The following is an 18,143-nucleotide window of genomic DNA, read 5'->3' as shown; positions in this document are numbered from 1 at the left end:
GAGAGAAATTACAGGTTCTTGTGGTGCTCGTAGGTTCAGCCTTACCAGATCCTGCCAAACAGTTTTCCAAAGTGGTTTTAATAGACCTCATTTTTTGGCCACGCCACGTGCCTTGCAGGATCTTAGTTCCCTGACCAGGGATTGAACCCGTGCCCCCTGCAGTGGAAGCACAGAGTCCTAACTACTGGACCACCAGGGAATTCATTTTAATAGCTGCATAGTGTTCTATCTTAACGGATGTCTCCATTTATTTAATAAGTCCCCAGCTGCTGGATAGGTAGGTTTGCTGCCGTCCTTTGCTATTGCCAACAGTGGGGCAGGGATCGCCTCACACCACCTCTTCCCCTTCACGTGTAGCAAGTGGAGGCCCCGGATCTTGGCTACACACATAAAGTTGGCAGAAACAGGCCCTGGCAAATTGTTGAGGTGTCCTCTCGTGCCTTGGCCCCCAAGTCCTCCACACTCACCTGTTGACATTCCCCTTCAGCAGAGACCCAGGCAGGCACAGACACTCAAGTGCTTGGGACAGAAAACTCCGGTCCCTCCAGGGCCTTGGAGGAGAGTCTCTGGGCCCTTTCGACATGGCCCAGCCTTATTTGGTTCGTTCTGGTAGGAGGCTGGTTTCCCGGAAGATCAAGGTCTCGGTTGTAAACTTGGGGAGCAATAGCTTCGGCTGGAGAGTTTTTCCTATTGTGTGGCTTCCTAGGTGTGGAAGGGCTGCCAGACCTGAGTTCCTCCTGCCCTCAGGGTATGTGTGTGTGTGTCTACGTGTCTGTGTGTGTGTGTGACTGTGTGTCTGAGTATGTGAGACTCTGGAAACTGCTCAGGCTCTGGGCTAAGCATACCAGCCCCCTTGTGGCTAAATCACCAGTGGAACCGAAGAACCCATGTCATCTCTTTCTTGGCAAAGGAGCTCTTTGCCCCCAGCACTGGGCTGGGTGGAGGGGCTTAAGGTGGAGGGGCAGGGGGCTCTGAAGAAAGTCACAGAGAGTGTGGGTCAGCCAGAGCCCTCACCCCTTCTCCCTTGCCTGCCTCCTAATTCTGCCCTTCCCCCGTTCACAGTCACCATGGAGATGGACATTTTCGCTGGAATTGACTACAGCTTAATGGAGGCCCCTCAGGCAACAGCGGAAATACTGGACGTGAAGTTTAAGGTAAAAGGGTCTGGGGCGGGGGCTTGGGCGGGTCTAGGCCCGGTGTGGCATCGCCTCAGGGTCAACCCTTCCTGGGGCCTCTTGTTCTCCTGGCTTCAGATCTGTCCTCATCTCCCCGTGGTTCCCACTGTGTCAAGGGCAGGGCGATATGGATTGCTGCGGGGTGTTCCCAGAGCCAGAATCCTCCCACGGTGTCTTTTTTTGTTGTTGTTGTGCCGGGTCTTCGTTGCGGTGCGCGGGCTTCTCATTGCGTTGGCTTCTCTTGTTGCGCAGCATGGGCTCTAGAGTGCAGGCTCAGTAGCTGTGGTGCCTGGGCTTAGTTGCTCCGCGACGTGTGGGATCTTCCCGGACCAGGGCTCGAACCTGTGTCCCCTGCATTGGCAGGTGGATTTTTAATCACTGCGCCACGAGGGAAGCCCCTCCCAGGCTGTCTTACATCACTTAGGCCTTGAAACTTCCCTTCCCCCTTCCTCCCCTCTTTCACCTTTCCCACCATGCAGGTGAGGTCAACCAGAGCTGGCCCTCAGTGGTGTAGAGGAGCCGGCCAGGAGGTCCTATAGGTTAATAGACTAAAGCTTCTGAGGATCGTTTCATTAAGGGATTCTGGATACACACTTTGATCCAAAGGAAAACATCCTTTTTATTCTTTGATTTTTATTGGAGTATAGTTGATTTACAATGTTGTGTTAGTTTCAGGTGCACAGCAAAGTGTATCAGTTATACATATACATATATCCTCTCTCTTTTTTTTTTTAAGATTCTTTTCCCATATAGGTCATTACAGAGCATTGAGTAGAGTTCCCTGTGCTATACAGCAGGTTCTTATTAGTTATCTATTTTATATATAGTAGTGTGTATATGTCAGTCCCAATCTCCCAATTTATCCCTCCCCCCCCCTTATCCCCTGGTAACCATAAGTTTCCTACATCTGTGACTCTACTTCTGTTTTGTAAATAAGTTCATTTGTACCCTTTTTTTTAGATTCCAAGGAAAACTTATTTAATGGTGGCGTTTCAGGCAGTGCCTCCCGTCCATGTTCCCTCATCAGACTCTATAGGCAACTACCTAGCTCAGGTGTCCAGCCCTGGGATAGACTTAGAAAAGTTCAAATGGATTCTATCTCTCTCTCCAGGGGGAAATTTTTAGCCGTGATCACCGCTCCCCGGTTGCCTTCCTTGCTCCTGTCATGAACCTTCCTGAGGAACACAGCCGAATGGTCTACTTTGCCATCTCTAATTATGCCTTCAACACCGCCAGCCTAGTTTATCACAAAGTGGGATACCTGAACTTTTCCATCACAGATGACATGGTGAGAATCATAGCACAATAGCTCCCACAAATGACACTGTCTCCTTCCTTCTTTCCTTTCCACACATTTATATCAGTGAAATAGTAAATTATGACTAAGAAGAAAGATCAAGAGCAGGAAAATATAAGTTAGTACGATTTCCCTTTTCACTTTGGCTGCCAGAAAGCTCAAAGTCAAAGTTCTTTCTCCCTTAGAACAATTGTGGAAGACTTTGTGGCTTGCTTGTCTGTCTTTTACTATTCCTTCCAGACTCGATCTGTTATTCTAATTCATACTTTCTTTCATCCTGATGGTCTGTGGAGGTTTAAAAAAAGATTTTAGTGAATTAGGCAGGACAATAGATACACTGATAAATGCGTAAAGTTACATAGAATAGAAAATAAAGACCAAGTTAAAAGTAAAGCACAATTTTATAAAGACACTGGGCCCCAAAATTGATTTTTTTTAAAATCGCGAATCTGTGCAGGAGCTTCCTGTAGCCAAAATGGAAAGGGTACATGATTTAGTGATTCACAGCAAAAAGGAGAGACGAAGTCTTCCGAGCACTTAGCTCTAAAATAACTGTCTCAGATGTGGCTTCGTATAGAGGTTACTAAATTTTAGAGTGGATCACGTGGTTAATATTTCTTTCAGTTTCTTTAATATTTCTGGGGTTTAGATGGATGTTTCTTGTAGCTCTTTGTAAAAGCTGAGGAGGCCTCATGAACAATGTACGGATGGTGGGGGAAACACAGTGCAGTCCAAATTGGATGGTCCAGCCTACCCTGGTAATAAATTGAGGACCAGCAGTGATGGATGGAGTGTCATTTGTCCTTTGACTCACCCACACCCAGGCCTTTTGCTTCTATTGCCATGTTTGAGTCACCCTTCCCACCTGTGGTACAGTCCTTTCTTTCAGTGGGTGGGATCACGGTAGCTGTGTTTTATTCAGCGCTCACTATGTGCTAGGCCTTGGGCTAGATGCTTTGTACCCACCATTTCGCTTAGCCCTCACAGTGACCCAACAAGTGGGGACTATAATTATCTCCATTTTATAGGTGAGGAAGTTGGGGCTCAGAGAGGTAAAGGCACTCACCTGAGGTCACATAGTCACGAAGCCAAGAGTCAAACCTAGACCTGCATGATTGCAAATCTCACCCTTGTGGATCCTCTGATTGAGTCCTGAATTGTCGCTTACGGCCCAAGGAGAGCAGTCAGGATCCCAAGGACTCGTGTGCCCATGGTGAATGCAGAATGGGCATCTCGCCATTGCCATGGTAACCCTGAGCCGTCAAGAAGCTACGTTGTTGAATATCCCCCCACTTCCCCATCTCTCTTCAGAACTTCGGCTCTGGCCGGAGCACCTAAAACTTCTTTGTGTCCCTTTGCCGCAGGTTCCGCCTACTTCTAACATCCGACTGACCACCAAGTCCTTCCGTGCCTTCTTCCCCCGGGTAAGGCTTCCCTCAGCCCTCAGGGTGCAGGCTGAGCCCCCAATATTTCAGGGGTCTTCTTTAAAACCTCCACACTCCTCTCAGCTTGACCAAGAGTCAGGAGGCCAGCAGCGGGGCCCCCAGTGAAGGCCGTGGTGCTGCAGGTTTGGGAACTCCCTTCCCTTCAAGGCCCAGATAACAGAGGCCTGAGCCCTGTGTCTCGTGGGACCACAGGCTGCCCAGTCTTTTGCTGCTGATCTCTGACAATACCAGGGAATGCCGACATGTCCCACAAAATGTGTCCTAATTAATAACACCAAGCAATTACAGAGGGCGTACTAGGGGTCAGGCACTGTTCTTGGTGCTTTAAAAAATTATTTTTTGAATGGATAATAAATTCTCATTGTTCAAGATTCAAAAGACATAAAAGGTTATAGGGTGGAAAGTCCCATCCACTCCTGTCCCCTAAACATCCAGTTCACACCCCGAGTCTATCAATATTATCAGATCGTACACATCTTTCTGGGGCTATTCTATGTATAGGTGAACAAATGTATGTCTTTCCTCCATTTTTGTACAAAAATGGAGGTATATTTTACACTCCATTTTGTACCTTACTTTTTCCCTTAGTATACCAGGAGATGATTCCATGTAGGTAGATAAAGAGCTTCCTCACTCTTGTTTTCTTGGGAATGCAGTCTGCCATTGTATTATGAATGGACCATAGTTTGGGTTAATCAGTCCCCCATGGAAGGACATTTACGTTGTTTCCAGTCTTTTGCTACATCAGTGTTGCAGTGAATAACCCTGTAGCTTGGTCTTTGTTGGACTAAGCTCTTCATGTTCAATATCTCATTTAATCCCACGGAAATCCACCTGTCCTGTCCCCTCTCCCCTACCTCCTGAGTCCCCCCAAGACACAGCTCAGACAGGTGGTAGTGTTTAAAGTTCCTTGCAGAAGGCTTGATGATGGCTGAGAGGAATTATAACGGTGGGAAAATGGTTGAACTTTAAATACTGCGGTACCTGGGTACCTTCCATAACATACCCTCACAGCAGGCCCTTTCTCTCCCTAGAGCCCCACAAAAGCCCAACCTGCCACCATGTTGTCGGCGCTAGCTTTAGAGGGACCTTGGCTTCATCCTGGTTCCAACATCCCTTTTGCCCAGAAAGAGGAGGAAACTCTCCCTCTCCCTTCCTGCTCACATCATAATCAGCCTGACACAGAAGCAGCTCAGGTCACCTTCTTAGTCAAGTGGCTTACCTCCTCAACCTTCTAAAGATCTCCCTTTTACAACTGAATGTAGATTTTATATTTGCATAACCAAAAGGCTCATGGGACTGTCATTCCTCCACCAACTTACCCCGTAAAAGGAACAGTCTTGACCCCGAATTAAATTCTAATTAAAAGGAAAATTGCCAGCTCTTTGAAATGGTGGGATCTAGGTGTGTTGTGCTTCAAAAACATTGGTGTCTGGTCTTTGCATGTGCAGTTACCTGAGTGTGATGGGGGTATAGAGAAAAAAAAAGCTCTCACCCATTGCCCAGGGAGGGGTGTGGAGTGAAAAAAAAATCAGCCTAATCTTTCTGGAGGACAGTTTGGCAATCAGTAAGTGGCAGAAGCTTTAAAAATATCCCTGCCCTTGGACTCAGCAATTCCATGTCTAAGAATGTATCCCCCAAAATAATAGCCAAGGGTACACAGGAGAGTGGTCTTTAAAATGGCAAAACCTTGGAGACAACTTGATGTGCAATAATGTTAGATCAATTGCAGTACCCATGCACAGTGGAATACAATGCAGCCATGAGATAAATGACACAGACTCCATATGTCTGACGTGGAAGGATGTCCAGTTATACCTTCAAGAGAAAAAGGCACAGAGCATTTTGTGGGAATTAAACCAACCAAGAAGTGTTCTCAGCTTGATCTGACTCCCTCAAGGTTCTCCCAGCAAACCTGCATGTTTCCTTCTCTTGACATAATTTCTTCATTCTGCCCTCAGTTAGCCAGACTGTACCCCAACATGAACTTAGAGCTCCAAGGCACAGTGGTCTCTGCCCCGTTCCTGAACTTCAGCCCTGGGAATCTGTCCTCAGCTGCCCAGTTGGAGATTGAGGCCTTTGTACTCCTGCCCAACTCTGTCAAGGAGCCTGTCTTCCGGCTTGGTGTGGTAAGGTTCAAAGGCTTGGCAAACATTGTTCTCTTTTCCTACATGCTTTTTCCCCCACTCCCCAGCTGGCTAATTCCTTAAGATAGATCTCAACTTAAGTATCACTTCCTCAGATAGGTCTTTCTTGGTTGACCTTACCCCTGATCTACCTTAGGCCCCTTGTCATTTTTTTTTTTTATAAATTTATTTATTTTGTTTATTTATTTTTGGCTGTGTTGGGTCTTCGTTGCTGCGCGCGGGCTTTCTCTAGTTGCGGTGAGCGGGGGCTACTCTTCATTGCAGTGTGTGGGCTTCTCATTGCGGTGGCTTCTCTCGTTGTGGAGCACAGGCTCTAGGCACACGGCTTCAGTAGTTGCAGCACGCAGGCTCAGTAGTTGTGGCTCACAGGCTCTAGAGCACAGGCTCAGTAGTTGTGGCGCACGGGCTTAGTTGCTCCGCGGCATGTGGGATCTTCCCGGACCAGGGATCGAACTCATGTCCCCTGCCTTGGCAGGCGGATTCTCAACCACTGCACCACCAGGGAAGCCCCACTTGTCATTTTTTTTTCTTGTGGCACCCTATTATTTTTCTTCATAGGACTTATTGTAAAGATACCAATGTAGCTGTTTGCAGGTTTATTTGCTTAGTGTATGTTTGCCCAACTAAGTGAGTCTGGGCTATTGTGGGGAGGAAGTCATAGGGGATCTTTGACCTGTTGCTCTGCTCTGTATCTATATCTGACCCCTGAAGACTACATTTCCCAGGCTTCCTTGCACTGACTTCCAGCTAGGTCAGCCAATGGAAGACACTGTCAGGAGAATGGAGGGTGGGAGGAAGGAAGAAGCCAGAGTATTTCTTCTTCTCTCTTTATCTTGGACAGAGACTCAGGCACTGACTGTGTCTCCTCCATGGTGCCTCCCCAATTCCTCCCTCTGTTCCTCCAGTCCTGGGGTGGAAGCAGCTTCCCACCTCTGCTAATCTCTGAGTTGCCTCTCCAACTCTTTTTTAACTTCTTAGCAATTCCATCATTTGTATAACCAATCCCCTGTATGAAATTCCCTCTTGGTTAAATATTGAGAGCTATGTCTCCTTTCTCAATGGACCCTGTCAAACAGAGAAGGGATTCTGAGTTTTTTGGGGGTCCTGCTCACAGGATGGAGAACTTTGCTCTCTTGTTCCAGGTTTGAAACTCAGCAAGACAAATTTCTAGAAGAGTAATTGCTCCCAGATGTTATATCTGCAATTTGATATTGTTGTTATTGTTATCAAAATTGTTGTCAATATATTTTATTATTTATTATTTTTATTTTTATTATTTTGGTAAAGTAGAAAAGGATAGCTTTATTGCTTTGCCAGGCAAAGGGGAACACACCAGACTTCTGCCTTGAAAAACTACGTGTCTCCGATATATTTTAAATTAAAGCATAAGCTATTATTATTACTATTATTATTTACTAGGGCTGAATCTTGGCCCTGAGGTAGCTAGAAATGATCCCTTTAGAGATCTCCAGGGATAGGCCTCTATACCTTCTCTTGGTAGTATGTTCAAAGTTTAATTGCTATCACAGTCAGCAATTTCAAGTAAAAATGTTCAAGTCCAAGTTCAAATGTTTATTGAGCACCCATGATGAGCTTCCTGGGAGTCTAATCTAGTGGGCAAGTTCCTGCTTTAACTCAGTGAGATGTTTGCTTAGAGGAGACAGCCAGTCCTCATAGTTATCCATTCTGTACATGGCAACCTCCTTCATTTAGACCTGTTTCTTTCTACTGGAATTACCAGGCCACTAATGTGTCTGTCATGTTGACCTTCAACACCAGCAAGATCACTGGATTCCTGAAGCCAGCAAAGTAAGTCAGCCTCGTGACTTACATGGGGGCTGCTCAACTGGGCTCCATCTGACACTTCAGCTGATTCCCTGTAGCTGGAGGTGGGATGTAACCAGAGCCCCCTGTCAATGTTAGGGGCCCACGGTTTGGGAAGGAAACTTAAATTTTACCCCAGTTGGCCCAATTCCTTTGGCCAACTGGATCTGCCTCCATAAACTTCCTTTCACCTAACCCCCATTACTTCCAAGTTTCTAAAGAATTTACTAATACTGCTTTTTCTTAATCTATGAATTTTAGACATCAGCAATATTGACTTCCTGAAATTATAGAGACTGAGTTCTTTTATGCTACACACTTCCCCTCTGCAAGTCTTCCCAATAAGGTTGTATCATTGTTTTTGGTTCCTCAATCATCTTTTTCACTCTCACTGCTACCACACCCTTGGCCCTGTGCCTTCTCAAGCTGGTGTCTCCTCCTTTCTGGGGATCCCTACATTGCTTAGGTTTCCCTTGAACATAATGCCCACATCTCTGAATCTTCTCTGATTTGTTATAGGATGCAAGTGGAACTGAAAGAATCTAAAGTTGGAGTAGTCAATGTAAGTTATTATTGTTTTTATTTATGAAATGATTAGGGTAATAATTAATTTAGAGTATTTACTAAGCAATGCTTTGGTACTTATAATAGAAAATAGAAAAGGAGAAGAGTTACTCTCTGCCCTAGAAAAGCATAGAAGTTCTTGAGGACAGGAACCATAGGGCAGAGGAGCAGTTACCTCCCAATATAAGACAATATATTTAAATCATCTATTGGACAGAATTCTTTTAACTGCAAAGAATAGAAAGCCAACTAAAAGTGTCTTAAGCAAACAGAAGGAATGTATAGGATCATAACCAAAAAACAAAAACAAAAAAGCTAAGGCTAGAGGTTTCAGGCATAGCTGGATCCAGGTGTTCAAATTAGTACATCAAGAATCTCTCTCCAAGGGAGAGGGAGAGGGGCGATATAGGGATAGGGGGGAAACGGTTATTATGGGATTGTATAAAATCATGTGTGTGAAACTTTTGAAAATTGTGGAGCACTACAGAATTTAAAGAATCTTTCATTCAATTTTTAAAAAAGAATATATTCCAAAAAGAAAAGAATCTCTATCTCTCCATTCTGCTTTCATCTGTGTTGGCTTCATTCTCAGGCAGGTTCTTCCCACTGGTGGAAAACTCACAAATTTCCTGTAGTTTCTTTTTTTTTTAACCCACACACACACACAAAAAAAGCCCTCGTTGGATTAATCTTAGTCATGTGCCCATTCTTTAGCCAATCACGTGGTCGGAAATTGGACAAGGTCAGTTGGCTGAGCATGGGTTTAATCTACACTCCCAGAGCCAGGATTTGCAGTCCCAAACCACATGGACTGAGGAGTGTTCCCCAGGAGAAAATAGGAACTATTATTAAAACAAAAGGAATTGAGTGCTGGGCAGCCAAAACCAAGAGATGATTTCCACAAAGAGGAAAAAGTGGTGAAATAAATGGTGCCATATTAAAGGAGGAAAAAGAATGGGAAGTTTTATGTGGGCTGAAACAATCAAGGAGAGATTTCTGAAAAAAGGGAAGGTGGGGTGATGGCAGCTGCTCACAAGCCAAGGAGGAGATGGAAAGACTTTAATCTATAGTAGTTGGCTTCCTTTTTACCATCCTATGGATACTGGTTCCCTCTGACCACACTTTACCGGCCCTCCACTTCCCAGACTTTCCCTCAAGTAGAAGTGGAAAAAATACATCAAGTGTGGGGAGAAACATTGCCCACAGGGACCCTGAAGGATGACTCCATTCAGAGAACGAAGGCTAAAGTGAATAATGACACACTAATATTGTATCTGTGCATGGCATGTAAAAATGTTCTATGAAGTAAATTATTCATATGTAAAGAGTCACAAAAACACATCCTATCATGTTTTCAGACCAGCGGCTGTAAAAAATAAGACCTGTAGAATCAGATAAATCTGGTTTCAAATTCAGACCCTGCTGCCCGATTTCTAGCAAGTCACTTTCATTCTGTGGGCCTCAGTTTTCTTATCTGTGAAATGGGGACATTAATATTAACTTCGAAGTGTTATAGTGAAGATTGAATCAGGTGTAGATGTAATGCTCTGAGCCCTATACCTGGCACATTGTGAGTGTTAAAAGTTGGGTTTCATAATTTTTGTTTTGACTTAAAAATCTGTTTTATTATATAAGTAACTTGGGAAAACATTTCCACTGTAAAAAGACAAATTAAATACTAAAGATAAGGCTAAGCCAAACCTTGATGTTCTTCCTGGAGGATAGATAGTTGGGCGTGTAGTCTTCCAAATTTTTCTATCCCTTCGTACACATATAAATGTGCATCTCAAAATAGTTTTATAAAGTAGTAGCATGATGTAGGTATCTACCTGAAATTTGCTTTTTTTCAAACCTTTTGCCATGTCAGCACATACAAAACCACCCCACCCACGGGGTGGCCTCTGTGGAGGTTTGTTGGTGGGCAAGATGGTACATGTGGTTATGGTGTACCTCTCCTATTCTCCACCAGGTGGAGCTGTTGGAGGCACTGCTCAATTACTACCTTCTCAACACCCTCTACCCCAAGGTCAATGGTAAGTATCACTATGGATTTTTCCAAGTCAAGAGTGGACACTGCTCTTTGGGGGAAAGAAAGCTGGGACCAGGACTCTCCTGCAGGCTGTGTGACCTTGGGCGAGTCACTTATCTTCTCTGAGCTTCAGTGGCCTGTCTGTGAGATGGGAGTGTTAAAGTTGGCCTCACCTCATTCCAGGCCTCTAAGGAGGGTTGAGAATAGGGGCAGTTTTTGGAACACAGTAAACCTCCTCCTAAGAGAGAAAGAGGGGCTCACAGAAGTGCCCACACACACCCTGAAGTGACAGGTGAGACTGAGAACCAAGTTAATATACAGGGTACAAGGCAGCCCACCTCTAAAATCCCATTCCCCAGTTAGTTGCCATCTCCCTGGTCAAAAAATAAAGCTTAAAGACCTAAACCCTCTTTCCATGAGACCCTGCTTCATTTGGCTACAGTAGAAAGCAGGATGCAGGTGGGGGGCAGAGAGCAAATGCCCACTGGATTCTTATCATGAGTAGACGCTGCCCCATCCCTGCCACTGTCTCCACAGAGCACCATGGCTGAGGGCTCAGGCTCCCCTGTCAGTCTGCCTGGCATCAAATCCCAGTTCTTCCACTTTCTAGCTATGTAACCTAGGACAGGTTACTTGGCCACTCTGTGCCTCAATTTCCTTATCTGTAACATGGGAATAATAATCCCAATCTTTGGTGATAATTAAATGGGAATATACTGTGTATAGAGTTTCCAGAGAGGAACATTTTGGTGTAAAATTTTCTCTGTAATTATGCATTAACAAATCTCTCTCGATGTTCTGCCTCAACCTCCAGAGAAGTTGACAGAAGGCTTCCCCCTCCCTCTGCTAAAGCGTATTCAGCTCTATGACCCTGTTCTTCAGATCCACAAGGTCAGTGGATTCAGCGGGGTTCTGAGGAATTGGGGAGGGGGGTTGGTTAGCTTTCCTGGTTTGCAGGCTATAACCCAGTGGGTGGGACCCAGCCCAACCCTGCAGCTGGGAAAGCCTCGACGGGGGTGGGATGGTTCAGGGTCAGCTGGATGCCATGAAGCCGTCCACGTGTCCTTTAGAAGTGGCACCTCTATGGGGGCAGGAGGGATTTGACACAACCTGTGTCACAACTTTCCACCCCCTGCCCCCCTGCCCCCCGACCGTGGGTGACCTGGGAGAACCTCAAGACCAGCTCGTTGTAAAAATACAGCAATCCTAGCCATGCCAACAGCTCAGGTTCTGAAAGCCATTTGTAAGTTTTTAAAATTTCTTCTAATTTCTTGGGAATTCCCTGGTGGCCCAGTGGTTAGGACTCGGCACTTTCACTGCGGAGGGCCCGGGTTCAATACCTGGTCTGGGAACTGAGATCCCACAAGCCGTGTGGTGAGGCCAAAATTAATTAATTAATTAAGTAAAATAAAATTTCTTCTAATTTCTTAAGTGGAAGAGCTTTGATGTATTAATAGATACATGTTTGCTGTGCCGTCCCTCATAGACCCATTGCCCCACCACACTCATAGCTTGACTTCTGGTGTACTTCCTTCCAGCCTTTTGTCTCCTCTAAGCATTTTTTGAAATTGTTTTCTTGTTCTGAATAGTTGCCTTGCTAGCGCTCAGACCTGTTTTCTTTCTTTTCTTTTGGTTGCAATCTAGTCTCCCTTCCCCCCCACCAATGTTAAGTTCTGTCCCAAGCATGCAAGGGACCATAATTTACTTAACTATTTGAATACCAGGGAATATATCTGATTCTTCACCAGACTCTCCACTCTTCTGACCAAGCATTTTATGCGCCATCTGTGCCCCACGGTTCAGGTTACCTTTCTAGAAGAGCATCCGTAAGGTGGGATGACTGGGTTGGCAGGCTTGTGAGCATTAAAGGAGATGCTGCTTTGTGCCTGGTACCTAGTCAACATCCAGCAAACAACAGCTACTAAAGAGAGGGCCAGGCAGCAGAGTGGTCAGGGACATTGAAACAGAGATCAGCTGAGACATTTGAAAACAAATATCCAGAGCCCTTTTGCGTCCAGAGATACTCAACACCCAGCTATTGTTGAGAGTTTATAAGGAGTGAGACAGATCACTGTTCAAAGCAAGGACTGAGTGACAATTCATGCAGCTGGCCTCAGTTTTCTCCTGTGTAAAGTGGGGTGTAGCCCAAACCTCACTGGGCAGTTGTGAAGATTAGAGCTTCTAGCTCAGTTGGGCACAATGGAAGTCATTAGAAGATTTGTTAGATTGACCCTTGAACAACACGGGTTTGAATGGCCCCATGTCCATGTATACACAGAGTTTTTTCAATAATAAATACAACACTGTGGTACTACACCATCTCCGCAGTTGGTTGAATCTGTGTATGAGGAACTGCGGCCACGAGGAACTGCGGATATGGAGGACCGACTATAAATTATACGTGGATTTTTCCACCCATTGGCGCCCCTGACCCCGCAGTTGTTCAATGGTCAACTGTATATACTATCATATTCATTAAAATGTTGAGGTCAACTCTGCCCATGTGTTTGACCCCCAAAGGCAGGGGATGGGTTGCTGTAGGAAAGAATTGGATTTTGCTCTGAGTTCAGAATTCCCACCCCTTTGGTGATGGAAACTTATGAGGAAGTAGGAGAATAAACCCCAGCAGCTCACAGTTTTGTCTTGTTCACCAAGGAGAGAGAATTTAGGTGACACAGGGGACATTTATGAGGTCTGCCAGGAAGCAACAGCTTGGGAACTGACAGATAAATTTCCACCTTAGAGAAGGTAGCTGGCAAAAGCTGTGCTTTATGGAGACCTTGGGGACAGAGGCACACGCTCGATTTATGCACTGACCTGGTTTCTGGCAGAGCTTGTGCTTCCCCAGACGTGGGCCTCCCTTTAAATCAGAGATGCATCTTTCTGGAGTAGAGGATGCTTTTACCATCCTGTCCTGTCTTGTCTCTCCTAGGACTTCCTGTTTTTGGGCACCAACGTCCGGTACCTGAGAGTTTGAGGACAGGGCGAAAGACAGGGCTTGGGGGCCACAGCTGGATTGCCAAGTTGCATTTCCAGATGTGCAGCATATTCCTGGAGATTCTGGGAGGATGAAGACCATTTCTGTTATCAGCTCTGGGGGCCTGGCCTCGGTCCCCACACTCCTCCTTTTCAGCACATACACCCACACCCCCTCTAACTCTGGACTTTACTTTCCCACCAGGACGGACCGTCCTCCCCCACTAGCCTGTACTATCTTTAAGGGCAGGCACTGTCTTTTTTATTCACCATCGGATCCCTGTGCCTAGCAGAGTGCTTGCACTTAGTAGGTCCTCAATAAATATTTATTGAATGGCTCAATGAAGGAACCATCTGGTACTCTAGCTGAACCTCCCCACTGCCAACCCTCTCTTACTTAAGGGGTCCTTGGATGGTCAGCTCCATCTGTGGTCTTCAAGGATGAACTCTGACCACATTCTCATTTCTCAGCACTGCTGCTGTGGGAACCTCAATGAGAGAACGTGGGATTCCACTCCCTGCTCAGCCCTGGACCTGGTGCTGACGCTGGCTCTCTAAGACAATTGTCCATCTCAGTTTGGGGGCAGTTCATGGGTAGTTCATGGGTTCATTTCAGTACATGCTTCCTCTCTCCCTCCCTCTCTGTCTGCTGCAGACACAGGAGCCAGCGGGTCTCCGGGAGCAAAAACTCAGCCTCCGGCTGCTCTCCCCATTGAAACGGGTGTAAATTAGGAGGAAATGGATCTGTCTAGGTTTTGGGTCCGACCCGAATAAAAAACTCATCCAACTGTTGTTTATGAGCCCCAAGCCTGGAGGAAGAGGCCGTGATCTCTAATTAGTGAACAACCAGCCTTTGATAAGACTTTACCAAACAATCATTTCCAAGTTATGTGGTTGGGCCCCCAGGGACTGGGAATCAGAAGGCTCATTGGATGCTTTCTTAATTGTGTTAATGAGCGGATGGATGGAGCTGCAGCTAGCAGATAACTCACAGGGAATAGACCCATTTACCCTGTGTGTGACAGAGATGCATTCCAAGATGGGACGATGCACTGTCCCCCAGCTGGAGGCGGGGTGAGCCGTGGCTTCGCCGCGTCCCTTTTGTTCACTTGTCCGCCACCATCATCCATCCTGTGATGGACTGTGAAGGGCTCGGCTTCATCCAGCACTGGCCACGTGGCCTCGGACGGGTCCCTTTCCCCCTTTCCCCCACTTTATCCTATAAAATAAGGATGGTAATAATAGTAGTCATGTCCTAGGACTCTTATAATGATGATATTAGGTAACCCATGTAAAAGGATTTATTTAACCCTAGTGGGGATTCAATATTTACTGGCTGGACGTGCTTACTGAGCATCCTCTTGTTTGCAGGCACTGAGTTGGTCAGCACAGGGGAACTAGAGGCAGCACAGACCCAATTCCTATGTCTGTTTTTCAAAACGTTGCCTCACCGTGGAAAGAGCCAGTCTTGATTCCAACTTACTTGCTTTGGGCCTCTGGGAAAGGCCTCTCTAAAGCCTAAGTGTCCTCCCTTGTCAAATTTGCTGGGAATACCTCCTTGCAGGGTGACTAGGGACTCAGTGGGTTCACGTCCAGCTTCTTGGGGTGAGGGGAGGATAGGGCATAACCAGGTCCTGGTAAACAGCTGATGCGATTATCACCTGCCTTCCTTTGGGCTCCCCAGAAGCAGACTCTGAAACAAGGAGGTGGGTACAAGTAGTTTACTGGGAAGAGGATCCCAGGGAAATAACGAGTAGAGGAGAGAAAATGTGATGCGGAAGGGAAGGCAGCCTTTAAAGTGTTCATGATCAAACCAATTACCACCCTAATCCCACTCGGGAAACTCTGGGAGCCAGTGTAGGACACTCAGAGTGTCCACGCAAGGGCTAAGATTGCCGGGATGCTTGTACATCATCTCCCATCAGCCACTGTTTGAGGGGAGCTCCTGGGGACATTAGTTCTTTGGTTCTTCTACTCTGGGCAGGGCAGGCTCTAGCAGCTGTAGAAACCTCTCAGGCAAAGAAACGCAAGTGCCAGCAAGTAGAACTCAGGTTGGCGTGCGCTGACTGGTAAGATGGGCAGGGCCCGCGCGTGGCTGTACAATGGGGTAGGAGTTCACCAACTCAAAATTCTGGATGTGATATGAGACTGTTTGCCACATTGCCTGGAAAAGCTGTGGGTTGGTCTCCTCTGCATATTTGAAAAACTTTACCCATACATCATTTCTTATTCATGCATCCATACAAACATAGGAGCAGGTACATCTGTGAAATAAATGTCCAGAAATGGAATCCAATCATTTAAAGAGACCCTTCCATCAATTTAGCGATGGGGTATTTGCTCTCAGTCGCTCCTCTTTCACCCTCCCGCCTCCTCCTGAGTATACAGGGGAGGGGGCTCATGTGGTATCACGGCAGTGGCGTGGGGGAGGGTTATGTAGTAAAGAATTCAGCTTGGCTCAGAGAGGGGGCTGGTCTTTGCCCTCAGCCCCTGAGAAGTCATCTCTAGGCCCTTGGGAAGTCCTGCCTGATCAGAGTGTCTTGTCTAGCTGGGGGCACTGGACATGCCCGACAGTTAACGGTGTGATCTATGGTGGGGCCTTTGGGTGACATGGTACCATCTGGACCTCCAAAGGGGCTGCAGATGGGGGTCAACCACGTGGGTGATCAACCATGTCTACAGATGGAGCCCCAGTAAAGACTGGACACCAAGGCTTGGGTGAGCTTCCCCAGATGGCAACACCGTGCATATTGTCACACTGTGTTGCTAAGAAAGTAAGGCCATCCACGGATCCACAGGGAAAGGACAACTGGAAGCTCGGTATTTGGAACTTTCCTGGATTCTGTTCTCTGCCCCTCTTCCACTGGCTGACTTTAATTGGTATCCTTTCCCTTTAACAATCTGTAACCAGGAGTGTAACAGATTTCCGTGAGTTCTAGAGTCCTTTTAGCCAATTATAGAACTTATGGGTGGTCTTGGGGACCCTCAAACTTGCAATGGATATCAGAAGTGAGGGTGGTCTTGTGACTGTGCTACCTCTAACTTCACAAGGGGTCTTGTATTCTCCGGCTCCGAAACACTGCTGGCCTCAGACACAGAGCACGAGGCCAGTGACACTGATATCTGTTCTCTGTGGTCTGACCAAGCCTGGAGGGCCCCCATCTCCTGGCCCACTGACTCATCCCCAGCTCTGCTCTTTTTGGTGCTACAAGTCCTGTACTGGTCAGGATCCCTAACTGCAAACTTCAGAATCCACTCTGGTTAATATAAGCAAGAAGGAGGTTTCAGTCTCCAAAGATTTGAAGACCATCAGTGGTTGCCATGAGCCCCGAGTATATGCCTTTGGTCCAGACCTCTCTTCTGAGATTCCGACCTGTCCCATAACTATAGGCTTGACATTCACCTCCAGCTGACTGGATTAGGGGGCTGCACCTGGCTCATGTGACAAAGGAATCTGTCAAGGTGTCCTGAGGATTTCCCTTGGAGTCTGGTACATAACCTCTCTCACAGCACATCTACGTAGACCTGCTTCTCCCAGCCCACAGAGGATTAAAACACAGCAGAATAGATGGCTGCTTTATGGCCACTAAAGAACCCAGAGCTGGATTCTCTCCATCCCTTAGAGAAGGCTTTCCTCCCACCTCAAGTGATTTCATGGGGCCCTTAGTGCAGACCTATCATCACAAACCCCAGGGACAGTTAGGCTGTTTTTAAAAGGATGCTCTCACCACTGCCATCTCATCTCGGGGTGCAGGGCTAGTCCCAGAGCCATCACTGGCATCCCTCAGACCCAATCAAGCCCAGCTTGCTTTCAGCCCTACCCCTCCACCCCCAGCTAGCTTTCTAGGACCTGCAGTTCAATCAAGAGTGCCTCTCTAAGAACTCCCCCGACAAAATCCAGGTGTTATCAAGAATGTGGAGTAACTGGAACACTTGTCCACTGCTGGTGGGAATGTAAATTGGTACAGCCATTGGAAGGATCTGCTACAGTTGAACATGGATGTGCCCCATCACCCAGCAATCAGACACCCAACTGAAATGCCCACCTATGTTCACCAAAGACACCTACTGGTGTGTTCATATACACTCTTCATCATAACCCCCAACTGAAAATAACCCAAATGTCCACCAGTAGTGGATGGATATGTGGTGGAATATTCGCACAACAGAATATTGAGCAGCCATGAGCACAAAAGAACTTCAACTGCATACAGTAACATGGATACCTCCCACAAACAGAATGCCGAGTTAAAGAAACCTGACACAAAAGAGTACCTGCTGTATGAGTCCTTTGACACAAAGTTCAAAAGCAGGCGAGTCTAATTCCTGGAAGCAAAAGTCAGGAGAGTGCCCATGCTGGCTGGCAGGAGGACTGACCAGAAAAGGACACAAGGAGCTCCTAAGGGGGTTCGATAGCGTTCTACTTCTTGATCTGTGTGCTGGTTACATGGGTGAGTTCACTTTGTGAACATCAATCTAACTGCACACGTATTATTTGTACACTTTTCTGCACGTATTCAAAGAAGTATACATAAAATGAGTCAGTCTGTATTTATGAGACTTCTTATAGTGTCTTTTATTATGTAGGCTCCCCATAAACAAAGTTCAATTGTTCTGGGTTTATTCATCTACTATACCAGAGCTGTATGGGCTGTTTATTGTGACATTGTTTGTGATCGCAAAACA

At 46.4% G+C, this 18,143-nt stretch overlaps 1 protein-coding gene and 1 long non-coding RNA gene across 4 annotated transcripts in view; one reads left to right on the top strand and one right to left on the bottom strand.

Annotated features, from left to right (window-relative positions):
• LOC309645412 overlaps positions 1-18,143 on the bottom strand; it is a 280,748-nt gene that overhangs the window by 146,835 nt on the left and 115,770 nt on the right. The window lies entirely within an intron of this gene.
• LOC309645278 (lipopolysaccharide-binding protein-like) overlaps positions 1-18,143 on the top strand; it is a 42,309-nt gene that overhangs the window by 14,063 nt on the left and 10,103 nt on the right. For 2 of the 3 annotated variants that reach the window (XM_082430235.1, XM_082430237.1), the window contains exons 7-14: positions 1,063-1,154; positions 2,287-2,463; positions 3,837-3,896; positions 5,879-6,046; positions 7,806-7,873; positions 8,408-8,450; positions 10,422-10,485; positions 11,296-11,372. In XM_082430235.1, coding sequence (XP_082286361.1) covers positions 1,063-1,154; positions 2,287-2,463; positions 3,837-3,896; positions 5,879-6,046; positions 7,806-7,873; positions 8,408-8,450; positions 10,422-10,485; positions 11,296-11,372 — 749 coding nt within the window. Of the gene's footprint in view, positions 1-1,062; positions 1,155-2,286; positions 2,464-3,836; positions 3,897-5,878; positions 6,047-7,805; positions 7,874-8,407; positions 8,451-10,421; positions 10,486-11,295; positions 11,373-13,413; positions 14,258-18,143 lie in introns of those variants that run through there. The other variant, XM_082430236.1, reaches the window with a different exon arrangement.

This window comes from Balaenoptera physalus (genome assembly GCF_965194825.1).
Source record: "Balaenoptera physalus genome assembly, chromosome: 16".
Lineage (NCBI taxonomy): Eukaryota > Metazoa > Chordata > Mammalia > Artiodactyla > Balaenopteridae > Balaenoptera > Balaenoptera physalus.
Note: the sequence above shows the minus strand (reverse complement) of the source record. Positions and strands in the feature narration are given on the sequence as shown.